Here is a 23,968-nt window from a genome sequence, read left to right as displayed (position 1 = left end):
TTAAAATGAAAACAACATGTTAAAACATTTATCTTTTATTTTTAATATTTGAATTTGAACGTTTTTCTAAAAAGAATATCAATTTTTGGAGGAAAAAGAAAATTAAAGATTTACATCCTATGATTGCCGAAATGGAATAGAATATGTAAAATATTATTTTTCTTTATGTGACAAAAACGTTCTTGTAGCAATATTTGAATTCAGCTCCTTTAGTATATTTGATGATTAAGGTCCAGTACAAATATTATGAATTGAACTAAAATATCAAAAGGCCCTATAAAAATATAAAAATGCCTTATAATAAGACTTATTATTTTTTAACTAAATAGAAACTCTTATTGAGAGGACTTAGCAATAAATGTTGGCCTAACTGATTTTAAATCTCATAAGTGTTGGTTTTCTTACGTTTTTTATCTAAAAACCGCAAAATGAAGAAAGCAATATCTATGTTTAGTGTGGTAATAATGATAAAAAATCAAAATATTGATTAACAATAATATGTATTATGATTTATTCGACTTTCTTTTCTTTTCTTGAATCCGTTCTTCTTTTTCATCATTTTCCTCTGATAACAATACAACTATATCCTGGGAACAAATACACGCAATGATTGCAATAAACACTAGAATTTGAGCACAATGAAAAAATATTATTTGAGGTTCAGAGTAACAGTATATAGACGCTGGGTTACATTCAATAATACAATGAAAACTAACAGGGACAAGCCCGGAAGTCAATACTTCAAGAATTTCCTGTTTTATGTATAATGATTAGGGCCTATACGACACTGAACAAGTGAAACAATCGAACAAACTTAAAAAAATGCGACATTAATTTTCAACCTTGTGTACATTCCCTTATTATATAGCTAAAACTGATATCTAAATTATCCTTCGAAAAAAGGACACTTCTACAAAGTTTAACCCCATTTTCGTATTTTTGGTGCAGACCATTTCAACAGGAGCATTGTACTACAACCATTTTGAAAATGTAGCTGTTTTCACCGCTCTGATGTCCTTATGTTCATAGCTGCCATTTTCTTCTTCTTTTTGAGATATTTAGTACTCGCATCGATTTGTACCTCCTCCAGTAATAAATGAGAGTCAGAGTAATTTGTCAAAACGTTATTCGAAAGTTCATATATGAAGAAACTCGCATCGATTTGTATCTTCTCCAGTAATTAATTTGTGTCTTGGTAATACCCGTTTCGACGTAGGAACTCCCTCAAACACCATCGTCTGGCGCTACAACCCACGGATTAATAACTGCAGGCACTATAACTCGTGTCAGGAATTAATTAACCTTATTGCGTTTTTTCTTCCCTTTGGGTTGTAATCATTATCTGAGTGTTTGCAGATACACTTGGAGTATCATGCTCGTCCATCAGTTAAACAAAGCAATATCATTTTGAATCGAAGAGACTTTTGATTTTTTACAGCTTCAAAGGCGCATCGTACTAATCAATTTCAACTCGGCAATTATATTCATCATGCCGTTCTTGCAAGCGTTATTTAAAGCTACGATATATTTGTTTACGCAGTTTTCTTTAGATTCTTATTACAGTACCGCATTCGGTTTTTTAACTACATGGAGCAGGATAACACTTTTGTTGCGCACCTAGGAGTAAAATGACATATACTTAAACGACTCAGCTAGGCAATGCATCTGGAAAGCAACAAAAGTGTTAACGTGCACTTACATGTACAAGACCATTGGACATTTTCTAATGTTCACTGGCTAGCTCAGTCGGAATGGTCGATGTCGGTTCACTGCCGTCGCCAGGGGTTGCGTGTTTGAGTCACAGTCAAAGCGTTTCTTGATACGATTAAATTGGTCGGTTGAATTGAAATCAATGCAAACTATACATGCATGTGGACATTCTGATTGCGGGATTTTTGAAGTCGATTTATATATCTATATTATGCTCTTGATTTTAAATTGACCGTGAACAATCAATTCTAGCTTGAATGATAATTGCAAACAAAGGATCATGTACACATGTGGACTCTTGTTCCTTGGAAACTACAGGGTCAAGCATAGTTGTCCAAACATCGTAGACCACAAAGCCTGTCAAGAATTACATGGCTTCTGTAATGTATGCGAACACAAGATGCAGCGGCCTTTATCCCAAGAGAGACATACCAAGAAAGACTGGAAATTTTCTTTGGCTATGGTATTCAGAAACTGACTGCTGCTATGGGTATTTTTATTTCCCTTAGGGTTGTTAAAATGAAATTACCATGCTAATGAACTGCATGGTGACTATGTATTTCACTTGCAAAAAATATTTTCTCTCCTTAATTGCGTGTCCTTCGAGACCATTGAATATTTAAATACCGATTGTTTCTTAAAATAAGACGGCTTAACCAGATGCCATTAGAGTTAACAGTGTTGCAATGATCAACGGTGTCAATGACGGTCGAGTTTTTTTTAATGATGTGTATGTTTTGTGCGCTTTCAAAAACGAATCTCGTCCAGAACGCATTTTAATTAAAGCGTCTTGCGGTAATTTGTTTAGAAATGAATATTCCATTTCGTCGTAACAATGCATAAAGCTGTTTTGCAAACATTAATGAACTATATTTAAACGCAATATGATGTTTACCTAATGTTGGTGTTGAACATCAAAAAGCGTTACGCACTATGGTAACATTTTTTGCGTTGATTACATGTACATTACTTGGTGATTTTGGTGAAATTCTCTATGCTCTAGTTCTTACAAATAGGGATGCTTTTATTGAACTTGTATAACTCATCCTAGCTTCTCTGATCAGAGCAAGTAAATCATTTTCTCATTTCATTTCCATTACTTTCTCTATACACTACCATGTTAGCATGGCATTCGAAAAGCACATGTTTAAACGTAGGAATACTAACAATGTCCTCTTATTCATCTTTCTTTCATATTAAGTATGTATAGGTCATGTTTTTGTTCGTGATATCGACACAATTGTGATTATGTTAAAAATATGTTCTATGGTAGATACTTATGTAAAAATCTACAGAAACAAGCTCAGTAGCCAAAAGTTCATACATAAATGATGTTGACTGCAACGTCTTATCGCGTTATAAGCGTTTACACTTAAAAGCAAACCCGCTTTGGTGCTGTACATTATTAAAACAAACAAGTATTCGCTATATAATTATTACCATTCATAATATGTATGAGCCGCGTCGCGCGGTTTAGGACCTTTGGACATATTTTCACTATTACAATGTTTTAAGGTATTTGAATGTCATGATATTTCAGGAAGATATTCTGAGAATTTCATGATGATATCACTTAAATTGCGTTAGTTACGTGTTTACAAGTGAGACCATGTATTGCGCATTTTGAATGCTAAATTTGACGTCATTCAAACGACGTCGTAACGAAAGTGCATTATTCAAATTACGTGCAAAATTATCGTATCAACATTAAAACTAGCTGATGATTTAAATTATTTTCTTATCACTGAATCTTTAAAGAACATAAATTACGATAAAAATAATGAATCATTTTTGTAGTTTTAATACATTTGGCCGTTTTAAACACAGACTATCAACCCAGTCAAAATATGTCGGGACAAAATCCATGGTTGCCATGGAAACATGAGTTAACCAATGGTCATAAATTGTCGAGAAAATGATGCACCAATGACAAACCTTAGAGAGAAAGAAGTCGGGAAGAAATTGATTTACATAGGAAAAATCATTATTTTTGGCATTTTTTTTATAAATGATTATTTCATTTGTAATAATTATGTCCGAAGGCCCAGAATCGCGCGATGCGGCTCATATGGAATCTTCCAAACATTGCCATTCGCATAACCATTGTATTCGATCGAATTAAATCTTTAACTATTTTGTTTGTGTTGAGCTTGAATGCTATATAAATAAATTGTTTGATATTGATCATCAAACTGTATTCTTAATCGAAGTCGATTGATAGTATTATAAATCTATTTTCAGGTGTTATTCTTGGTAACACTGAGCGTCAAAACGTCCTAAGGTTTGCCTGGGTGACCTATAGAGAGAAATACAGCACCCCGAATGCCATGAAACTCGATATTGATGACATTGACATCAGCAACAGTCATCTTCTCATCAGCAAACGTGAGTATTATGCACCAGTCATTTGTAACCATGGCCCCCCAGGTCTCCGCCAAATGCCCCGCACCCAAGGGACCTATGGTAAGGCCCATTCCCCGCTATTTTTAACGCGAAGACAAAATCACCGAATGCACCCGGCACTGCGGGGCCAACTGGAAGGTAAAACCACGGCCCATTTGCCCGGCTATCCCCGGTATACCCCCGGACCTGGCGCGGGGGGGGGGGGCGTGGTTGCAATTGACTTGTGCATTAGCGATAAGCAATTGGAAGTAACACCTTAGTAACATCCGTTAGAATAGAGACGAACCTTGTTGGCTCGAACTCCAAGGGACTGGCGAAAATACCTCAAGCCTTAGAAAACTCGAGCCAAGGGGAAAGGCTTATTTTCAGTTAAGAGAAATCGGTCCTTTACATCCAGATCGAGCCAAAGAGGAAATCGAGCCAGACGTGTTCGAGCCAACGGGGTTTGACCTTTTACGACTTTCAAATTCACTCACGTAATATATAGTGTTTTAAGTGCAATATATTTTATTGTGTTTAATTAATGATAATACCAGTTTAGCGACCGACAATATGGCAATAATCTTATAAGCTAATTTCGTATCAAGTACTGACTTAGAATTTAAATATATTAACATAAACAAAAGCGATAATCTAACATGAACGTCAAAATCAAAATTCAGAAAAAGCCATTATCTAATATATCATGACCAAAATAACTTGAATATATAGAGTATAATAGGATAGGTTGTGGATGAGGAGGAAAGTTTAATCCTGCAGCCAAGCGAGGTTATAAGTACCTTCCATGGCCGAGAGTGTACGATTTTAATCTGCACTTTGTAATCGGGTTGTATGGAAGTCACATTATAAATTTATAAGCAAACTATGTTACAAATATCAAAGAACTGTTTTTATTTATCGAAGGTTTAAACGCGTCTGTTTCCAAAGTAAGGGCCGACCCAAACGCTTGACGTCATTGGCGTCATGGATCTTACCACAATGTAGCCTTATTTAACCTAGCATGTGTAAAACATGACCAAAATAAACTGTTATAAACGACCATTGTCTTTTTCGACGTCAACAAAACGGCAGAGACATCAGATTTAAGATATAAATTGACGCCAGTATCATTGTATGGATTTGTCATTTCAATTCTATTTCGTTAGCCACGATATAATAGGAACGGATCAAATTACTGACTTAACATTCCCATTTAAGTATAGTTAAGATTTGATAAGTTCTGTATTGTATGTTTCGCGAGTGAGTAAAATTTGTAATTTATTAGTTTTGTTTGCAAATATTTCTTGTTGGAAATGTATGCAATTTGTTTTACTATGTAAAGTATCATTGTACATCAAATGTATTCTATTCTTGTGTAATTGTGCAAAGCGTATACAATCGTTACTTTCTTTACTTTAGTTATTGTATGTGATTCAAGTCAGCAAATGCAACGAATGAAATAAATACGGCGAAAAATATAATTATTTTTCCCTGCACTGCAAAAAAAATATCACCAAATTTGAACCAATGGAATATTACTAAAACGCGATTTATACGAAGAAGGCGATTTTTCAGCCTTCCCAGAAAGCAAAAAGCAAACATTACCAAAGCCAAAGTGGAGTCCCTTTTTGTCCGACCTGCTTAAATAGGTTAGGATATCAATAATGGTCGTTTGTGTGCAGCCCGTAGTCGTGAGCGACAAGATGGTATTAATAGAGCTAGGCATCTCGTATTTTATCTTGTCAACGGGCTTTCAAGCCTCTCTATAGTATCGGCTACTTAGATATATTGGTCCTATTCCGGCAATAATTTGAACTGGGAAAACGTCATGATAAACTGATGCATAAAACGCTGCGGCATGAGAAATTCAATTTAAAAGTGCGGGGGACTTTCGACAATAAACCATTTGACTCATTCTTGTGGGTAATATAGCGGCGCAAATTTGTTATATTGGACGATTAGTTAAATGACAATCTGATTACAGTTGTTTAGCATTCAAATTATTCCGTTATTATTTATCATTACGAACTATTATTTAAACACTTTTTGCAGAAACAAATGCAACGTTATTTCATGGTGCTCAATACTATTTGCTTTACTCCTCAAAGATGTATAATATTATCGTTCACCAATGAGGTGCATCTACAAGAACAGTTGTCACTTTTATTCTTGACAAGAGTGAGAACTAAGCATACCTATGGTAAAAGGCCATATACGTCAAACGATTTGAGGGTTGTCGTTTTTCCAAGGAAAAGACATCGATGTATTCACATAATGGTCAAAGCTTTTATTCTTTAAAGTCGTCGTGCAAAAACCTTGGCCATCATCCCTTTAAGATATTCAAACGATATACATGTTGCAAGCAAGATAATGCACGCGTATAGAAAGGCCCATAAATATGGCTTTAATAGTTGTGAAGTTATGTCCCTTGTTAGAATGCAAAAGAAACAAGAACAGAAGACCTATGCAGTACGCTCCGCAGCGCTCTTGTCCAACTTTCTCTGAACAAATACTAAAATAGAATAAAATGTTTAATCGCGGGATATACGTCCGTAGAGATTTGTCAGCGATGTTCCCTATTTTTTTAGAACGCAAAAAGGCAAACATTACCGAATGGAGTCAGTTTCTGTTCGACCATGCTTAAATAGATTAGGAAAACAAAGATGGCCTTTAGTGACAGATTTAACCCTCATTCGGGAGCGCCCAGATTGGTATTAATGGATCCAGGCACCTCGTATTTTATCTTGTCATCGAGCATTCGCGCCTCGCTCTGGTATTTGCTGTTGAGTAATGTGCGTCCTAATCCGGTTGAAATTCAGGCAGGGAACGTGACATGACAAGAACGATGCATTTAACACTGATACATGAGTTCTATATATCAAATGAACATTGGCGGACGGACTTTCGAAAGAAAACCTTGACCTTTAATGTTTGCGGTGACTTGTGGGCGATTAAGCATTGCCAATTTGTCTAAAAAAGGAAGCTGTTTAGAAACTTTTATATTAATATTTGAGCATTTTAATGAGGTAAATAAATATATAGTACCTAATTTATATTGCTCAAATATAATGATTGTCATAACAAATGAATTCACAGTAAAATACATTCGTCTTTTTACTTTTTTTACAAGTCATTGATTGTTTAAAAATATTGACAGATCCGAACCGTTACTTTATTCTCAACAAAAGCAGGTTATTTAGAATGCTAGCACTTTTGCCCACAATCATCAAGCACATAAAACTCTACACTGCAATTATTTCACCCATCCTAAAGTTTCCTGTCCGCATGAACATCACTTAAATAGCATGCAGTAATTTCTCAGTCTGTATTTCTCGTATTTAAACCATCAATTACACGGCTATAAATGTGTTCCATTGGTTGAAGAGGAAGATATTTACGTTTGAAACCGAGAACATGGTATTTTACGAAATGAGTTAAACTTTTTGTTATCATACTTCGTTTCCTCCGATTTAGTGAACCTCCCTCGTCCAAACATTCCTATATGAAACAAACAAAGAAAATATTTTCATACCTAACGTAAAATAAAAGAGAAAATGAAAACGAAACAGGGAGGTAATGTTAGATGTGCCTTGTTAGTTATAATGATATTTTCTTTAACTAACATTGATTGTGACAAAACGAGTATTCATTTTCTTGTTCATGAGATCAAACTAGCATTTACATAATTATGCTGCCAACAGTTCCATCGTGTTAGACAGGGTAGTGCAGGTTCCATTGAGCGTGATTCTGAAAAAGTTGTTAATATTTAAAAGAAAATGTGTGATTGTTTAGAAAATATATGGGACGAACTCGTTCGGAAATCTCTTTTACAATTTTGAAGTCTGTCCAACATAGATACACATCTTCGAATAACCGTTATTTGGTTGTATGATTGTATCTTCTATTCCTCTTCTAAATCCATTTCATGCTTGTAAAATCAGATCAAATTTTTTATCGGGAGAAAAAAACGACGCATATAAATCATATAAACTGTGATAACCATTCCCAATTCCACCAGAAACGAACTCTCTAGAGGAATTGGATGTTTTCCTAAATAATTGCCACATTTAGAAGAAGAAAGAGAAATCCTTCACAAAATTGCAATATTTTGCCTGAAGAAATGCAATCGATAACAGTCCTTCCTTGGCATTATAATTGATATGTATATGTAGGCAGAAGATTATTTCTCGTTACTTAGTGGTAAACTTGATTTTTTATTTGCATGTATCTGTCTGGTTTTCCGGAAATTTAATTAAACTCGAGACGGAATGTTCACATTTCAGGACATTATAATCGTGCTTATTTCTTCGTATTTCAGTGAACAAGTTCGTTGAAATCCAATTCGTGATAAAACAGTAGCCAAAGATTTTAAATCATATTACCAGAAACTCTTAATGTCTGCTTAGCGAACACACGCTTGCCAAAAAAATAAAGGAACCAAACTACAGAGTATGAAATACACTTCATTCCAGGGAAAACCATCGTCGGCTTCCACGGTACTTAATTTCGTTATACTTCATAATACCGTGGGACAATTGACTGACAAAATCTCGTGTTAATGAAATATCATGCGGCAGGACAGACAACTCTTCTTCCAAATAGCTCGCATGTTACAATTAAATATTTTTCAATAACCTTTTAGTGTCAGTAGTCTCCACCGTGTGGTCTTGACTCATGTAAAAAAAAAATAGTGTACTGATAAGGCGGACAAGTTTCAATCCCGGGTTTCGCCAGAATATTTTTCTACGGGAAAGCATCTGGTACCTTGCGGAACCAATAAAACTGCCTTATTCATTATTCTTGATTACGACATTTTCTTAGCCAAATCGCCCACGATACAAAACGAAGTTAAGCGTAGAAGAGTAAGTGCGTGCGTGCGTGCGTGCGTGCGTGAGTGCGTGCGCGCGCGCGCGTGTGTGTGTTGGGGGGAATGGGGCGAGGGGGGGGGGGTACCCGACGATGAGGGAGACCTTGCAGCACGAATACTGAAACACAAAAATGAAAATTATTGCAAATGTAGTGTTATTTAAGATAAAGACTTGGTGTAAACAGTAGTAATTATATGATTTCCGTTCCTTTATAAAGGTTAATAAGTGAAAAATAAATGATATTTCACTGTTTAGAAACAGTGATAAAAATATTTCATATTTTTTTGCTGTTTTGAAATTTAAGCACGTTCTCACTTCAAAATCAAACGTCAGCGCTTATCTCAACAACGTCATTTTATATTCATTTTATGCATATAATAAAAATAAATTGTTAATATTAGTTCGCGATCGTTATATATTTCATCGAGTGAGCACCAAAAGATTTATTTCAAGAATGGCGTCCATCTATTTGCAAGTGTCTAAAAAGGGGTGTACAAGTGAGAATAATGTTATTGTTCTAAATTTGTGAAGGACCTAATGCCAAATAGACACGTATTCCGCGATGGTATTTCAGTATATTTTAACAAAAAAAAATCCTCAGCTGTAACAATTATTGGGGCATTACCTTGGTTAGTTATCTAGAAAAAAATATTAACGCGTTAGCTCACTAAAAAAAGAGTCGAAAACTAGTTTGATGAAAATAACTTGCTGTCGGATGCCTAGTTTGGTTTTCGAAAGAAAACTAGCACAGAAGATGCAATTTTCGTTCTACACAATGTTATTGAAAATACAATTTTAAACAAGTTTTTTTTATTGCCATGTGCATTTGTAGACCTTAAAAAGGCATTTGATTCTGTATATTGGAGTGCTCTGTGGTACAGGCATTTGAAAATGGGGCTGGACGGGAAACTCCTTAAATTATTCAGAGCAATGAACTCTGTAGTAAAATCGTGTGTCAAACATTCCGTCTCCGATTTCTTTGATATATATATATTGGTTTACGCCAAGGACGAAATAATTCACCGGTATTGTTTTCAGTATTCCTAGAAGACATATAACTGACCTACAACAGAACGTTGACTGTGGGATTAGATTGTACGATTTATGTATTATGATATTGCTTTTTTGCAGACGTAATAACTGGATACTCAGCAGACGATTTACAAAGAATTTTAAACCATCTTTACGGTTATTGTCAAATGCGGGGCATAGAGGTTAATAGCCAAACCGAAGTTGAAGAATTCCGTAAAGGAGGTCCAGTTATGGCTAATGCAACTTGGGTCTATAGTGGCGTACCACTTCAAGTAGTCGAAAACATTGACATGCTAGGCATGGTTTTTAAGAATAAGGGCACTTTTGTTTTAAATAATCAATATGTAGTCGGTAAGGATCTAAAAGCTATGTGTGCATGAACCAAATATATTATAAAATATAACGTACCTCCGAAATCTGCCCTTCATTTGTTTGACTCATTTGTAGGTTCGATCTTCAATTATGCGAGTTCAGTCTGGGCGTTTTCAAAATCAAAATACATAGAAGGGATCCACCTTAAATTTTGCAAATCACCTCAACAAGTTAAGAAAGGTCCATTTACTGGGGCTGTTTATTGAGAATTAGGGCGCTATCCTTTATATATATAAAGAGATACGTGCTAATTATTAAATATTGGTTCAGAGTACAACAGTATAGTTTAACTATTTTTTGATACCGGAATCCGTGGATTTAAGTGAGAAAGGCCTCACAACTTGGCATCTCACGTACACTGTGTACTTTAGGAGAATGGTTTTTAGACGTCTGGGTTAATCCGGGGAATTATAATGTCAGAATCTTTGCTTAAAGTTTTTTACAACGTTTAATTAATAGATTCTACAAAAGTAGCGTGCTGATATTACCAACAGTGTGAAATTATATTATAGACTTGCATCGCATTGAACGTTTTGCATGGCTGAATATCTGAATAGTTCATGTAACAAAACAATAGAAAATACCTAACTCAATTACGTGTATCAGCGCACAGCTTACTTATTGAAGCTGGTAGGAACGGAAAAAATATACTGCCAAGAAATAAAAGAATATGTTTATTATACCATATACAGGAAATAGTCGATTTCATTGTGTTATAAGATGTTGTTATTTCGATGACCTGATCAATTTTTATTTTAAAGTTTTTCTTTTTCTTTTTTTTAAAATAAAACCAGCATGTTTACATTTACTCAACTAGTTAGTTGAAATAACGGACAAACTATTGTACGTTTGTGTAGATTCTTGGTACAGGCAAATAATCGAAGACACTTGCAACATAACGATAACATTTCTCAACGGACAGCAATATGTCAATAACTTTTAAAGACAAATAAATATATTGTCAAAACATTTTACACCTCGTAAAATATTAGTCTTATAAAATCTACTCGCCGGCTACACACAACTAGTTTTCAGCGGGCCTTATAAAAAAGTAACCAGTAACTATATCTGTTATAATGCCCACTAGGCCAAATGTTTAAAATTATACTGTATAAAAGCCCGCTCTTATTTATATAAGTAAAGATGGAACATAATTATATTATCATAATTAAGTTAAAATACACAGTTTTAATCATTCCAAGACTGGTTTTTACATCTTTAACGTTTTCTTATGTACCTTTAGGAACTCTCTTCAAAACATTTCCAAATGTATAATAATTGTTGCCTTTTCGTTTCATTTCAGTATGCAAACATGTGGCCAAAGGCTCCATTATGATGGTGGCGGATTACAATCCTCTGACATACGGGAGCGTTCAGTCTTATGCTCACTACCTTAATGTGCCAACTTTGGTTCCCGGCGGCACGGGAAGCGGTGTCCATGGCAACTACAGATATGACGTCAGATTACTTCCGCCCACTATAGACGCTATAAGTGACGTCATCAAATATTTTCAATGGAATAGTATCGTGTATTATTTATTTGACACGAATGATGGTAAGTGCAACCTTCCGTTTTATTGTGAACATTTTAGACTACCAATTTTACCTTTTTCGTGAATATTCATACACTTCAAGGCTTCCTATGCAAGTCGTAATTAAATCTTAGTTTAAAGCTGCACTCTCACAGATTGACCATTTTGCCAACCTTTTTATATTAAGTGCAAATGTTTGCATGAATGTCTGCAAACCAGTGATAAGACTGCTGACAAAATATTAGATCGCAGTTTTTCATTGTTACGTTCGAAAGTTGATTTTTTATGGCTTAAAGTGTTACTAACTCTATAAGAAAAATGAGTTTGTCGGCTGTTTTCCAAACAATTTAGATCTATTTTATTTTCTTAAACTACTCAATTGAAGGCATTGATGCCAAAAGCAGCTGATTCGGATAGAAAAAAAAAGTCAAAACTGTCAATCTGTGAGTGTGCATGTTTAAATCATTGGTGTCGCTGTTACAAAATACATAATTTTATCGACATATATGATATATGCCGAATGTTTGAAGCTTGACTAAGAGCGTTTATGTTAAATAATCATTCTTTGTTAATGCTGTACATTTATATTTATATTGCAAGTATTCCAAACTCGTACTTTCGTCTATTCAAAAACTTCTGTGTTAACTCTGCATGTTGGCATCGCTAATTTAAAAACAACAGTCGAACCCCGTTGACTCGAGCTCGCTATGCTCGATTTCCTCGTTGGCTCGAACTGGATGTCACGGTACAAATTTCTTCTTTTGAATGCAAGCATTTCCGACTCCCTCGAATTTTTCGAGGCTCTGTAGTATTTCGCCGGTCCCTGTGTGTTCGAGCCATAGGGGTTAGGCTGTATTTCAATTCGGAATTAAGTTTTGCTCTACACAATTTATTTTAACTTTCTTTACCAGGCCTACTCAGGTTGCAGCAGTTATTTGACAGTTTCGAGTCAGGAGATTTTTACACTCCCGTGATCCGCCCACGTCGTATCGCCAATATATCAGACTGCTACGATGTTCTCAGACGTATCGATAGAGGGAAACCTCCTTTGAGAATTGTGCTCGACCTGTCCGGAAGAGAGGCATATGAACAAGTACTACATCAAGTGAGTACCCGGGAGAATTCATCTCCGACATATCGTCTGTCTTTCAAACTCATCGTCGATGTATGATCGTAGAGAGAAATGTTTAAGCTAAATACTACATGTGGGAATGATTTCTGCTATCAATGGAGTCCAAGCAAATGAAGAAAGAAGATGAAATATAATGTTCAAAGGCGGTTATAACTTCATTTGTGATATATTAAATATATTGTCGTCTGTTTGTGATGTTTTTACGTTTTAGGTCTTTTGTTCAGTGTCTTTGACGCCATTATCTTGTGCCTATGCACAGAGTTTGTACTTACTTTTTAACTACTCGGCTTGTCCCTGTATTTTCTTTGTATTATGGTTAATACTAACTGATATCTAAGGTAGTTTTCCTAAAGACCATTTTCATCGGTTAACAGTTTCACTTTTTACGAAATGTTACAATTTAACTTCAGTCATCTGTCGTAATAGCTATGATTTTACATACATGCATAAATGTAATAATTATGGATATTTATTTCGTTACTTCCACATGACAATGAGCACAGGTTGCTGACGCTTTTCTTCTGCATTGCTCTGTTAAAAATCATCTACTGGGTTTTATGGTCCTATGTCAGACCGTCCTCATATGAAGTTTTCAGAAGGCTGTTGACCGACCGACCAATAAACATATCCGGAAATTATGTACATCGGAGGAGCGAAATATCAATTTCGTCTGGAATACTCAATCACAAGAATGTGGTGTTGAGTTAAAATAAATTTTCTAGACATTTAAAAGAGAGATGGACCTTCAGCAAGATTAAATCTCCCTTTCATCTTTTAAGAACATATGCATATGTTTATTGTGTTGGATTATATCCTATTTTCAAAAGCCACCCTCGACTGTTTGTCTGTTAGATTAGGACTGAAATTATAAAAAAATCGTCTCATATTCCGGGGACATATTTGCCCAATAACGATACTCATTCGGAACTCCTCGGCTCCATCAAAAACAACCTCGGATGTATGCAGGTGCATCAGTGGAAGTAGTTCGTAAAATTTAAAATAATAGCATTAATCATTTGTAATGTTTTAATGTGTGTGTTGTATACCGAAGTATCAATTGATTGCCAGTGAAGTTTTTAATTGCATAACTAATTAAGATTCTCAAGAGTAAAGCCATTAAGTTTAACTGCTTAATTGAAATTACTTCGCGATCTACTTGTAGCGTTTTTCAATAAAAAGTGTATGACATTGTATACCACCCATATACATCCGGCCGGCCGAGGTTATTTTCGATGAAAAATGGCCGAGGTGTTCCGAATGGACGATGCAATGCTTTATTCTAACAAAGATGGGGGCTGTTTAAAGCGGCTCGTTCACAGGTTTAATGTAGGCAGCAATGTATTTATACTTTGTTGAAATTGAGTTAGTTCACACTTACTTTTATAAACAATCGCCAAACAACATATGGCAGGTAGCCATTTGAACATACAGTCGAACCCAACGGTGTTCGACTGTAATTTAATAAATCCAGCCTAGGGTATTTAAAACGCGTTTTATCGAAATAGAGCATTTGCTGTAAGTTATCATTATTAAAGCTTGTTTTGCACTTTGACTATGTATTATCATTAAATTATTATATAATAAGCATGTTGTTCATATTTCATACAAATTCTTTTTTTTTTCAATGTCTGGCCCTATGAAATGTTAATGAGTTTCTTTGAAAAAATGGAAAGACGTAAATGTCTGTCTGTCACTATCTTTAGCATTAAACAAGAACGTTTTATTCATGGTGTCGTCTGGTTCTGCTGTAGAGTCAGCACAGAGGAAGAGACAATATGAGAAATTTGGATTATGCTATTAGACAATGACAGGGACAAGCCAAGTTGTCAGACATTTATAAACCCACTTAAAGGGACTAGACACCAGATAGTCCCCAAATTGGCAAATACAGTCATTCATCGAAACAAGCCTAGAATTGTCAATATGAACTAGTATTCGGCCAATTATACATCATTTTCCATTATTAAAAGATCATTTCGTCGCTATATCAGCTCAGTTTACACATTAAAAAGGCGCATAATGGTTTCCCAGTTTATAGTGTGTATATTTAGCGTGTGAAATTCACATGATTAGTACAGATACAAATACCGACGCTTCTTTTAAATTTAAAGGGATTAACGTGGTAGACAAAGAAAGTAAAATTCGATTTGAAAATACTCAAAACTGTGTAAGATAAAGTTATCGTAAGAGATTTCATGCATCAGTAAGTAAGATTCAATGCGTTGTACACAACAATATTAATTGTATGTAAGTTTTTGACAATTTTCTTCTTTTTTTTCTTACAATTGTTTAATCTGTTGACTAGTCCCTTTAATATACGCAAAGCTAGGGTCAAAATGACGCTGAAAGAGAGATACAAAACGTTCAAACAACATAGAAAACCAAAGACTTGCTTCATTATTTTAAATAAATGATCTTTTGTGTTGTTTTTTTAGATGACGAAGAAAACCAAAGACTTACTCCATTTTATTAAACAAATAACATATGTTGTTGTTTTTTCAGATAGTCGATGTCGGAATGAATCGAGATGGGTACCACTATGTTCTAGGCGGTCTCGTAAGTTACCATTTACGGTCTAACCTCTCCATAATAGAATATAAATGTTTCCCATTCCCATACATTCTTATCTCGCTAATGTCGTTTCCGAGGAACAATGGCTGCATTATCTATTTTACCAGTCTGGGGAAGTACATTATCGTCTCAAATTACTGTCAGAATGAAGGGACCTGAGTCCATTATCTCGTATTAGAGCCCGCAATTGTGGTTTTCATAAGGCATAATATATTCAGGCACGCGAGGAGTTCGCTTTCGTATGACTTATTGGTATGTGTTCATTTTTCTATTGATTTTAAGGCAAGTTTGTAGGGCGAATTCATTAAATGATCTTCAGGGGGTTGCACATGTTGTTTAAGAAATACATTCGTTAATATTCGGTAACGAGATTTATCAACAAACCCTGTGTTACTAAATACGGCGGTATATATAAGTTGATTTTTTCAACTGACATCTGGAAACCTTCAGTAAGTATTGATATTTGCTGAAATATCGTCCTAGAAAACCACAATTTTCTATCGCGCTATTAACGGCATTGAGCGAGTTCATTGTTGCGCGATTGGTTGATTTACATTATCACGTGATGTTATCAATATGTTTTAAAAGGTAAAAATATACATCTATTGGTGTTTTGGTCCTTATGGTCAAATGGATAAGGCGTCGGTTTTCTAAAAAAGAGTTCTTGTATTTGCACACGATTGAAATAAACATATTTGTTCATACATTTTTTTTTTCAATTTTTATATCATAGAGTAAAATAATGATAAAATAAGTGTCTTCCGGAAAACGATTTTAAGTCCAACAAAAATGAGCGAGTCTCTTTAAGGATGCGCCCCTTCTCCCAAATAAGATTTGACCATATTGTTTTAATATTCCAAAAATGATGAACACATGTCGAGAACCATGGTTCTTATGAAGGATACCACGTTTAATTAAAAGAAATGAGCATAAAAGACGGTATTTCTACCTAATATATTTTGCGCTTTCTGCTATTAAATACACTGTTACAATCGTGTTATAAGTAGTGGATATTTTCCTTTATTATTAAGTAAGTAGTTAAAGGTATATTCAAAATTGATGTTTTTTTTACATGTGAACGTATTGATTCTGAATAAGAGTGTCACTTCAAGTTGATTTATTTTTAAAGCATACAATTCTGTAAAATGTACTAGTTTCAGTAACCTCTGTTTCCGCTCATCTTAACGTAACATATTGTTTCTACTTTTAGATTCTAGACAAATTTAATTAACTCTTAAGATTAAAAACTCAAATGAGATTACAGATATAGACTTTGACAGTGCTTAACATAAAAACACATATCCTGTCTATTGAAGCCCATAACACCCGCATAATCCGTGATTTTCAGGGAATAGACGAGCTTGACCTTGGCACGTTTGTCTACGGAGGTGTGAACATTACTGGCTTTAGCATTGTCGATAAATTCTCGACAGAAAACGCTGAACTTATTAGTAAAGCACAGGAATTCACTTTACACCCGGTCGGAAAAATAACGGTATGTGCAACATATTGAATTGAATAGCCTGCGTTTTTACACACCCATGGGAAATTAATTTATCCCGCTACTGTAAGCTTCTCTTTAAGCATTTAAAAGGTGAAAATGACGTAAGTCTCTCGAGCTGTAACTGACAAAAATGCCACCATTTGAGATTTAAAAAAAACATGTTTAATTGGTGAAATAAGGTTTGTTTTTTTTTTGTTAAAAAAAACATTTGTTTTCATTTCTATCTTAGCATTGAGATTCGTTCATTTCAAAAAGATGTAAATTAGAAATTTCGTTATTAAACTAGAAATTCGCTCAAACTGGATATGCTTATCTGTGTTATTATTAAGTTATTTCCCTTGTAGTATTGGTTCTATGTTATGTGTGCTATATTGAGTAGGTGGTCACAAACCGGACATCTTGGCTTGATATGGACTTCGGAGTTTTTCATCAAAAGTTGAGAAGGCGCTGGTGATAAATTGTGTCCTTCTTTGTGATCCTAAGTTTAGAAGGCGCTGGTGATCGACACTGTCATTCTAGTTTATTCTAGGTTGAGAAAGCGCTGGTGATCGACACTGTCATTCTAGTTTATTTTAGGTTGAGAAAGCGCTGGTGATCGACACTGTCCTTCTTGTTCATTCTATGTTGAGAAAGCGCTGGTGATCGACACTGGCCTTCTAGTTCATTCTAGGTTGCGAAAGCGCTGGTGATCGACACTGGCCTTCTAGTTCATTCTATGTTGAGAAAGCGCTGGTGATCGACACTGGCCTTCTAGTTCATTCTATGTTGAGAAAGCGCTGGTGATCGACACTGTCATTCTAGTTTATTTTAGGTTGAGAAAGCGCTGGTGATCGACACTGGCCTTCTTGTTCATTCTATGTTGAGAAAGCTCTGGTGATCGACACTGGCCTTCTTGTTCATTCTAGGTTGAAAAAGCGTTGGTGATCGACACTGCCCTTCTTCATTCTGGGTTGAGAAATCGCTATTGATCGACACTGGCCTTCTGGTTCATTCTAAGTTGAGAAAGCGCTTGTGATCGACACTGGCCTTGTTCATTCTTGGTTGAGAAAGCGCTGGTGATTGACCCTTGCCTTTTTCTTCATTCTAGGTTGAAAAAGCGCTGGTGATCGACACTGGCCTTCTTGTTCATTCTAGGTTGAGAAAGCTCTGGTGATCGACACTGTCCTTCTTGTTCATTCTATGTTGAGAAAGCGCTGGTGATCGACACTGTCCTTCTTGTTCATTCTATGTTGAAAAAGCGCTGGTGATCGACACTGGCCTTCTTGTTCATTCTATGTTGAGAAAGCTCTGGTGATCGACACTGTCCTTCTTGTTCATTCTATGTTGAGAAAGCGCTTGTGATCGACACTGGCCTTCTTCTTCATTCTAGGTTGAGAAAGCTCTGGTGATCGACACTGGCCTTCTTGTTCATTCTATGTTGAGAAAGCTCTGGTGATCGACACTGTCCTTCTTGTTCATTCTATGTTGAAAAAGCGCTGGTGATCGACACTGGCCTTCTTGTTCATTCTATGTTGAGAAAGCGCTTGTGATCGACACTGTCCTTCTTGTTCATTCTAGGTTGAGAAAGCTCTGGTGATCGACACTGGCCTTCTTGTTCATTCTATGTTGAGAAAGCTCTGGTGATCGACACTGTCCTTCTTGTTCATTCTATGTTGAAAAAGCGCTGGTGATCGACACTGGCCTTCTTGTTCATTCTATGTTGAGAAAGCTCTGGTGATCGACACTGTCCTTCTTGTTCATTCTATGTTGAGAAAGCGCTTGTGATCGACACTGGCCTTCTTCTTCATTCTAGGTTGAAAAAGCGCTGGTGATCGACACTGGCCTTCTTGTTCATTCTAGGTTGAGAAAGCGCTGGTGATCGACACTGTCCTTCTTGTTCATTCTATGTTGAGAAAGCGCTTGTGATCGACACTGGCCTTCTTCTTCATTCTAGGTTGAAAAAGCGCTGGTGATCGACACTGACCTTCTTCATTCTGGGTTGAGAAATCGCTATTGATCGACACTGTCCTTCTGGTTCATTCTAAGTTGAGAAAGCGCTTGTGATCGACACTGGCCTTGTTCATTCTTGGTTGAGAAAGCGCTGGTGATTGACCCTGGCATTCTTGTTCATTCTAGGTTGATAAAGCGCTTGTGATCAACACTGGCCTTCTTGTTCTTTCTAGGTTGAGAAAGTGCTGGTGATCGACACTGTCCTTCTTGTTCATTCTAGGTTGAGAAAGCGCTGGTGATCGACACTGTCCTTCTTGTTCATTCTAGGTTGAAAAAGCGCTGGTGATCGACACTGGCCTTCTTGTTCATTCTATGTTGAGAAAGCGCTGATGATTGACACTGGCCTCGTTAATCTATGGTGAGAAAGCGGTGGTGATCGACCCTGTCATTCTTGTTCATTCTTGGTTCAGAAAGCGCTGGTGATTGACCCTGGCATTCTTGTTCATTCTAGGTTGAGAAAGCGCTGGTGATCGACCCTGTCCTTCTTGTTCATTCTAGGTTCAGAAAGCGCTGGTGATTGACCCTGGCATTCTTGTTCATTCTATGTTGAGAAAGCGCTGGTGATCGACACTGGCCTTCTTGTTCAATCTAGGTTGAGAAAGCGCTGGTGATCAACACTGGCCTTCTTCTTCATTCTAGGTTGGGAAAGCGCTTGTGATCGACACTGGCCTTGTTCATTCTAGGTTGAGAAAGCGCTGGTGATCGACACCGTCCTTTTTGTTCATACTAGGTTGAGAAAGCGCTGGTGATCGACACTGTCCTTCATGTTCATTCTAGGTTGAGAAAGCGCTGGTGATTGACACTGTCTTTTTTGTTCATTCTAGGTTGAGAAGGCGCTTGTGATTGACATTGTCATTTTCGTTCCATTTAGGTTGAGAAAGTGCTGGTGATTGACACTGTCCTTCTTGTTCATTCTTGGTTGAGAACGCGCTGGTTATTTACACTGTCCATCATGTTCATCATGTTCATTCTATGTTGAGAAAGTGCTGGTGATTGACACTGTCCTTCATGTTCATTCTAGGTTGAGAAAGCGCTGGTGATTGACACTGTCCTTCTTCTTTCTGGGTTGAGAAAGCGCTGGTGATTGACACTGTCCTTGTTCATTTTAGGTTAAAAAAGCGCTGGTGATCGACACTGTCCTTGTTCATTTTAGGTTGAGAAAGCGCTGGTGATCGACACTATCCATGTTCTGGTGCTTGCAGCACAGAGTCTTACCGAGGACGCTACTATAAGTATAAATCGGGGTAGATACCAAAGGTAAGGTGGCTTTAAAAGGGGCCTGGGATAGATTACACATTTCGATATGAAACAGAGGTATTTAAAAAAATATATAAAAATTAGATATTTTTTCGGTTCAATTCGACTGATTATTGACAATAATGCAAAGTTCTACACTTTATCTCGGTCTTTTCCATACATCGACGTAAAATAGCCGACCCCCCAATATGTGAATTTTAGAAGTCTGCTTGCCTATTGCTAATTTAGTAAAATTTGAAAGGGTAAAACTATCCAGAAAATAAATAACTTTGTTTGGTCTTAAAAAAAGGGTTAAGTTCACATCCGATTTCAGTTGAAATAAAGAGAAGAATTATTAATTACAATAAATTAAAATTGCTCATTTATTTTACATATTAATTATCCAGAAGCAATATGCCTTTAATTGATACCAAGGTTTCATGTGGTCAACTTAGGTGGTACCTTAGGTGGTACTCTAATTTTCAGAATGAGTTAGTAATATAATCAATTAAACCTCCATTGTCTGGTAAGCGAAGTGGTTAGCGCACTCGCTTCTCGATTTCCAGCCTGGGCGCATTTGAGTTTGGTAGGTGGTCACCAAGCTGGACAAGTGGGTTAACTCCAGTACATCGGTTTCCTCTGAAACACAAGACCTCGCTCTCGCGTAAATTCGTGCCAATGAGAGTGAATAAAATAATGTTGTAATTACTTGTTTTACAACCTTTGTAAAATAAATAAATTTCGGTACGAGTAATAATTCAAATATTAATACAGTTATAATATTAGTATTTTAGATGCATAACCGGGAATAATATTGTGACAAAACATGAGCAAATCCCTTTGAAACGTCAAACACAACAATCAATTCAAAAGATCTTCAGCAATTCGGGAACTTCAGGAAGTAAATTAAAAAGAGCACATGCGGCTCTAGAATCTTGTCTACAATAACATTTGTAGCCGTCCAAGAGGTGGCGACTCTGTTTTTATTCATTGTTCGCTTTGCGCATGGTAGGAGACGTTATTATTTGGATGGTTACAATAAACTACTGTTAATTTCCTCGAAACATCATTTATAGATTATGGTTCTTGAGATTACCAAGTAATAGCCAAGAATGAGACTAACCGCGCTATGTTTGACCTCAAAGAGTAACACACCTTATTTAATGTGTACCTATCTTTTATTTAGGTTTTGTTTATTTGTGGTTTACTTCGAACTACATGAAATATATGTGCAGATAGTTACTTTTATGTTTTATTAACGCTGAAATATTTTCGTTCACCCATACACAAAAGTACCAGTAAGAGGTTTTCGTACCTCTTTCACATCGCGAAAAGAAACCGTTTATTTTTTCCATCAACTTATAAACGCAAATCAGCTTGAAAAAAACAAAATTATCCTTAAATGGCCAGTTAGCAATTAAGTGCAAAGTAAATATAATGCATAAGTAAAATATTTTTTCCGCAAAAGGACAAAATCTGATAGAATTTATTTCACTTATCGATTATTCCATATAGGCAATCTTAATGATATCGTTCTTATATTCGAGGGTAATGTTCTGTTCAATATGTCATAACTAAATACATACTACATTTTTGATATCAATTTAATTAAGAATTTCAAGTAAATTGAGCTTTTCTGCAATCTATATGAGACGATGTGTACACGCGGGAGACCAAATTACCGCTTCTAAATTGACGCACACGGATTGAGAAAAAACACGACGTGACTCTGTCAGAGCTACGCGAGGAATTCCGTTTATATGGAAATCTAGAATACTCCTGGGTGAAGCGAACGGATTTTATCCGCGCAAATATAGTATGTGACGAGATGATATGGTGCTCCTGGTATAAATCTCGTAATGCTAATGGAATTCTGGCTGACAAATGAAAAATGACTAAGCAAATATGACCACATTAGAGCCTTTGTCATTAAGATCGCTATTGTGATTTGCTATGCATCAAACATATTGTGTAAATTGTTGTTATTCATGGTATTTCTACAACACAAATAACCGGCTTGAAAACGTCCACTTTTATCTTATTCAAACAGTTGTATGACGATAATTACAAAAAAAATATGTTTTTAAGTTCGATTTCTTGACTCTTCTGATAACTATAGCAAATTAAAAGATTGAATAGCATTTAATTTTATCGCATCATTAATCTGCAAATTAAAATATTGCAAATTTCGACAAGTCCGTATCTCCGTATTTTTTTATTTATTTTTATTTTTTTAATAATTTGGATTTATTTAACAATATGTATGCATTTTACATATCATAGTATGTCATTAGATAACACAAATCTTACAAGCATGATATAAGAAAGCAGTTAATTTATGTACCAGCAATAATTGAAATACTACCAATGTACATATAAACCAAAAATGACTGGAAAAAGGGAAGGAGAAAAAAAAGGTCATAGAACATGCATGTAAAAAAGTTATAATTGTTCATATGATACATTGTATTGTTCTTTTGTACAAAAACTTGAAAAATGAAAAGTGTAGTTACAAGAACAAATTTCTTACAATTGCCCAATCATCTTTAAAGTTATCTCTGAATTTTTTGTATTTTCATAAATGTTCCATGCGAACTGAAGGCTATTGCTATTTAATTTATTGCAATACGGCCGTATTCCACTTTAGTGACGTTACTTCGTAACAAGTATTATTGCGCGATGTTAGAATGACGTCATACAACAAAAGAGTACACCGTTTAATTGTACTTTATTATGTTATTACGTGTATAATATGTCCTATTAACAGTTATGTATAAAATAGAGGGACTATTGGTACTGCGGTTTGGTCTGACATCCTCCCTGATCAACCCGCAGTAACATAAACCCTTTAACATTGAAATCATAATGTAAACAAAGTTTATTTTGAATACGTCATAGTTTGCTTTACTATTTGGTTTATACATGAAAATGCATTAAAATTAAGAGAAAACAATTTGGCATCAACTTATATTGTGCGCCCTTAAACAACATTTATTTCAATACAGCAGTTTTAATTTCCATATATATACAACTTTTAAGCATATTTCAAAAATTAGCTGTGGCAATAAGACATTAAAAGAAAACAAATGATATATGTACACAACAAACAAAACTAGGATAGAACTGAGAAGGGAGCTCATATAAGGTCTCGCTTCTTAAACAATGGTCTCGCTTCTACTTTATTCAGGGTTGGAAGTAAGCTGGGGAGCACAGACTGCAGTGGAGAAACATTACAACAGACATTTGATGGTGAAATGGTGCTCCGAAAATTGAAAAATGTAAGAAACAAATATGCTCTTTGATATTAAAAGAACGGTACTCTCTATTATTAAATTCATGTTATTAGTAGTGGTTTAAGGGTATTTGTGTAAGTATAAGTGTTAGTATCTGTGTATAATTATATATTATATATCTTCAGGTTAAAACGTACGGTTTGACGGGAAATATCGAATTCAATGAATATGGGGCCCGTCAGAATTACCTGTTCAAAGTTTATCAACTGGAGTTGAAAAAACCGCTGCGACAGGTATGCTTGACCATTGTAATTTGCCACTGGCTTTCTATTGTATGACTGATACCATCAATTTCAGAGTTGCATGCGTATTTTCTTTCTTTTTTTTCGAAAACATGACACTGAATC

The 23,968-nt window shown here is 35.6% G+C and overlaps 1 protein-coding gene across 2 annotated transcripts in view; it reads left to right on the top strand.

The window, feature by feature from the left end:
* The window catches only part of LOC128228045 (glutamate receptor 2-like), a 66,184-nt gene that overhangs the window by 30,338 nt on the left and 11,878 nt on the right, over positions 1-23,968 (top strand). For both annotated transcript variants that reach the window (XM_052939087.1, XM_052939086.1), the window contains exons 2-9: positions 3,952-4,095; positions 11,668-11,919; positions 12,808-13,001; positions 15,531-15,584; positions 16,948-17,094; positions 20,246-20,349; positions 23,516-23,606; positions 23,747-23,854. In XM_052939087.1, coding sequence (XP_052795047.1) covers positions 3,952-4,095; positions 11,668-11,919; positions 12,808-13,001; positions 15,531-15,584; positions 16,948-17,094; positions 20,246-20,349; positions 23,516-23,606; positions 23,747-23,854 — 1,094 coding nt within the window. The remainder of the gene's footprint in view (positions 1-3,951; positions 4,096-11,667; positions 11,920-12,807; positions 13,002-15,530; positions 15,585-16,947; positions 17,095-20,245; positions 20,350-23,515; positions 23,607-23,746; positions 23,855-23,968) is intronic.

Source organism: Mya arenaria, chromosome 3 (genome assembly GCF_026914265.1).
Source record: "Mya arenaria isolate MELC-2E11 chromosome 3, ASM2691426v1".
NCBI classification, from domain to species: domain Eukaryota; kingdom Metazoa; phylum Mollusca; class Bivalvia; order Myida; family Myidae; genus Mya; species Mya arenaria.
This window is presented reverse-complemented; position numbering and strand designations above follow the sequence as displayed.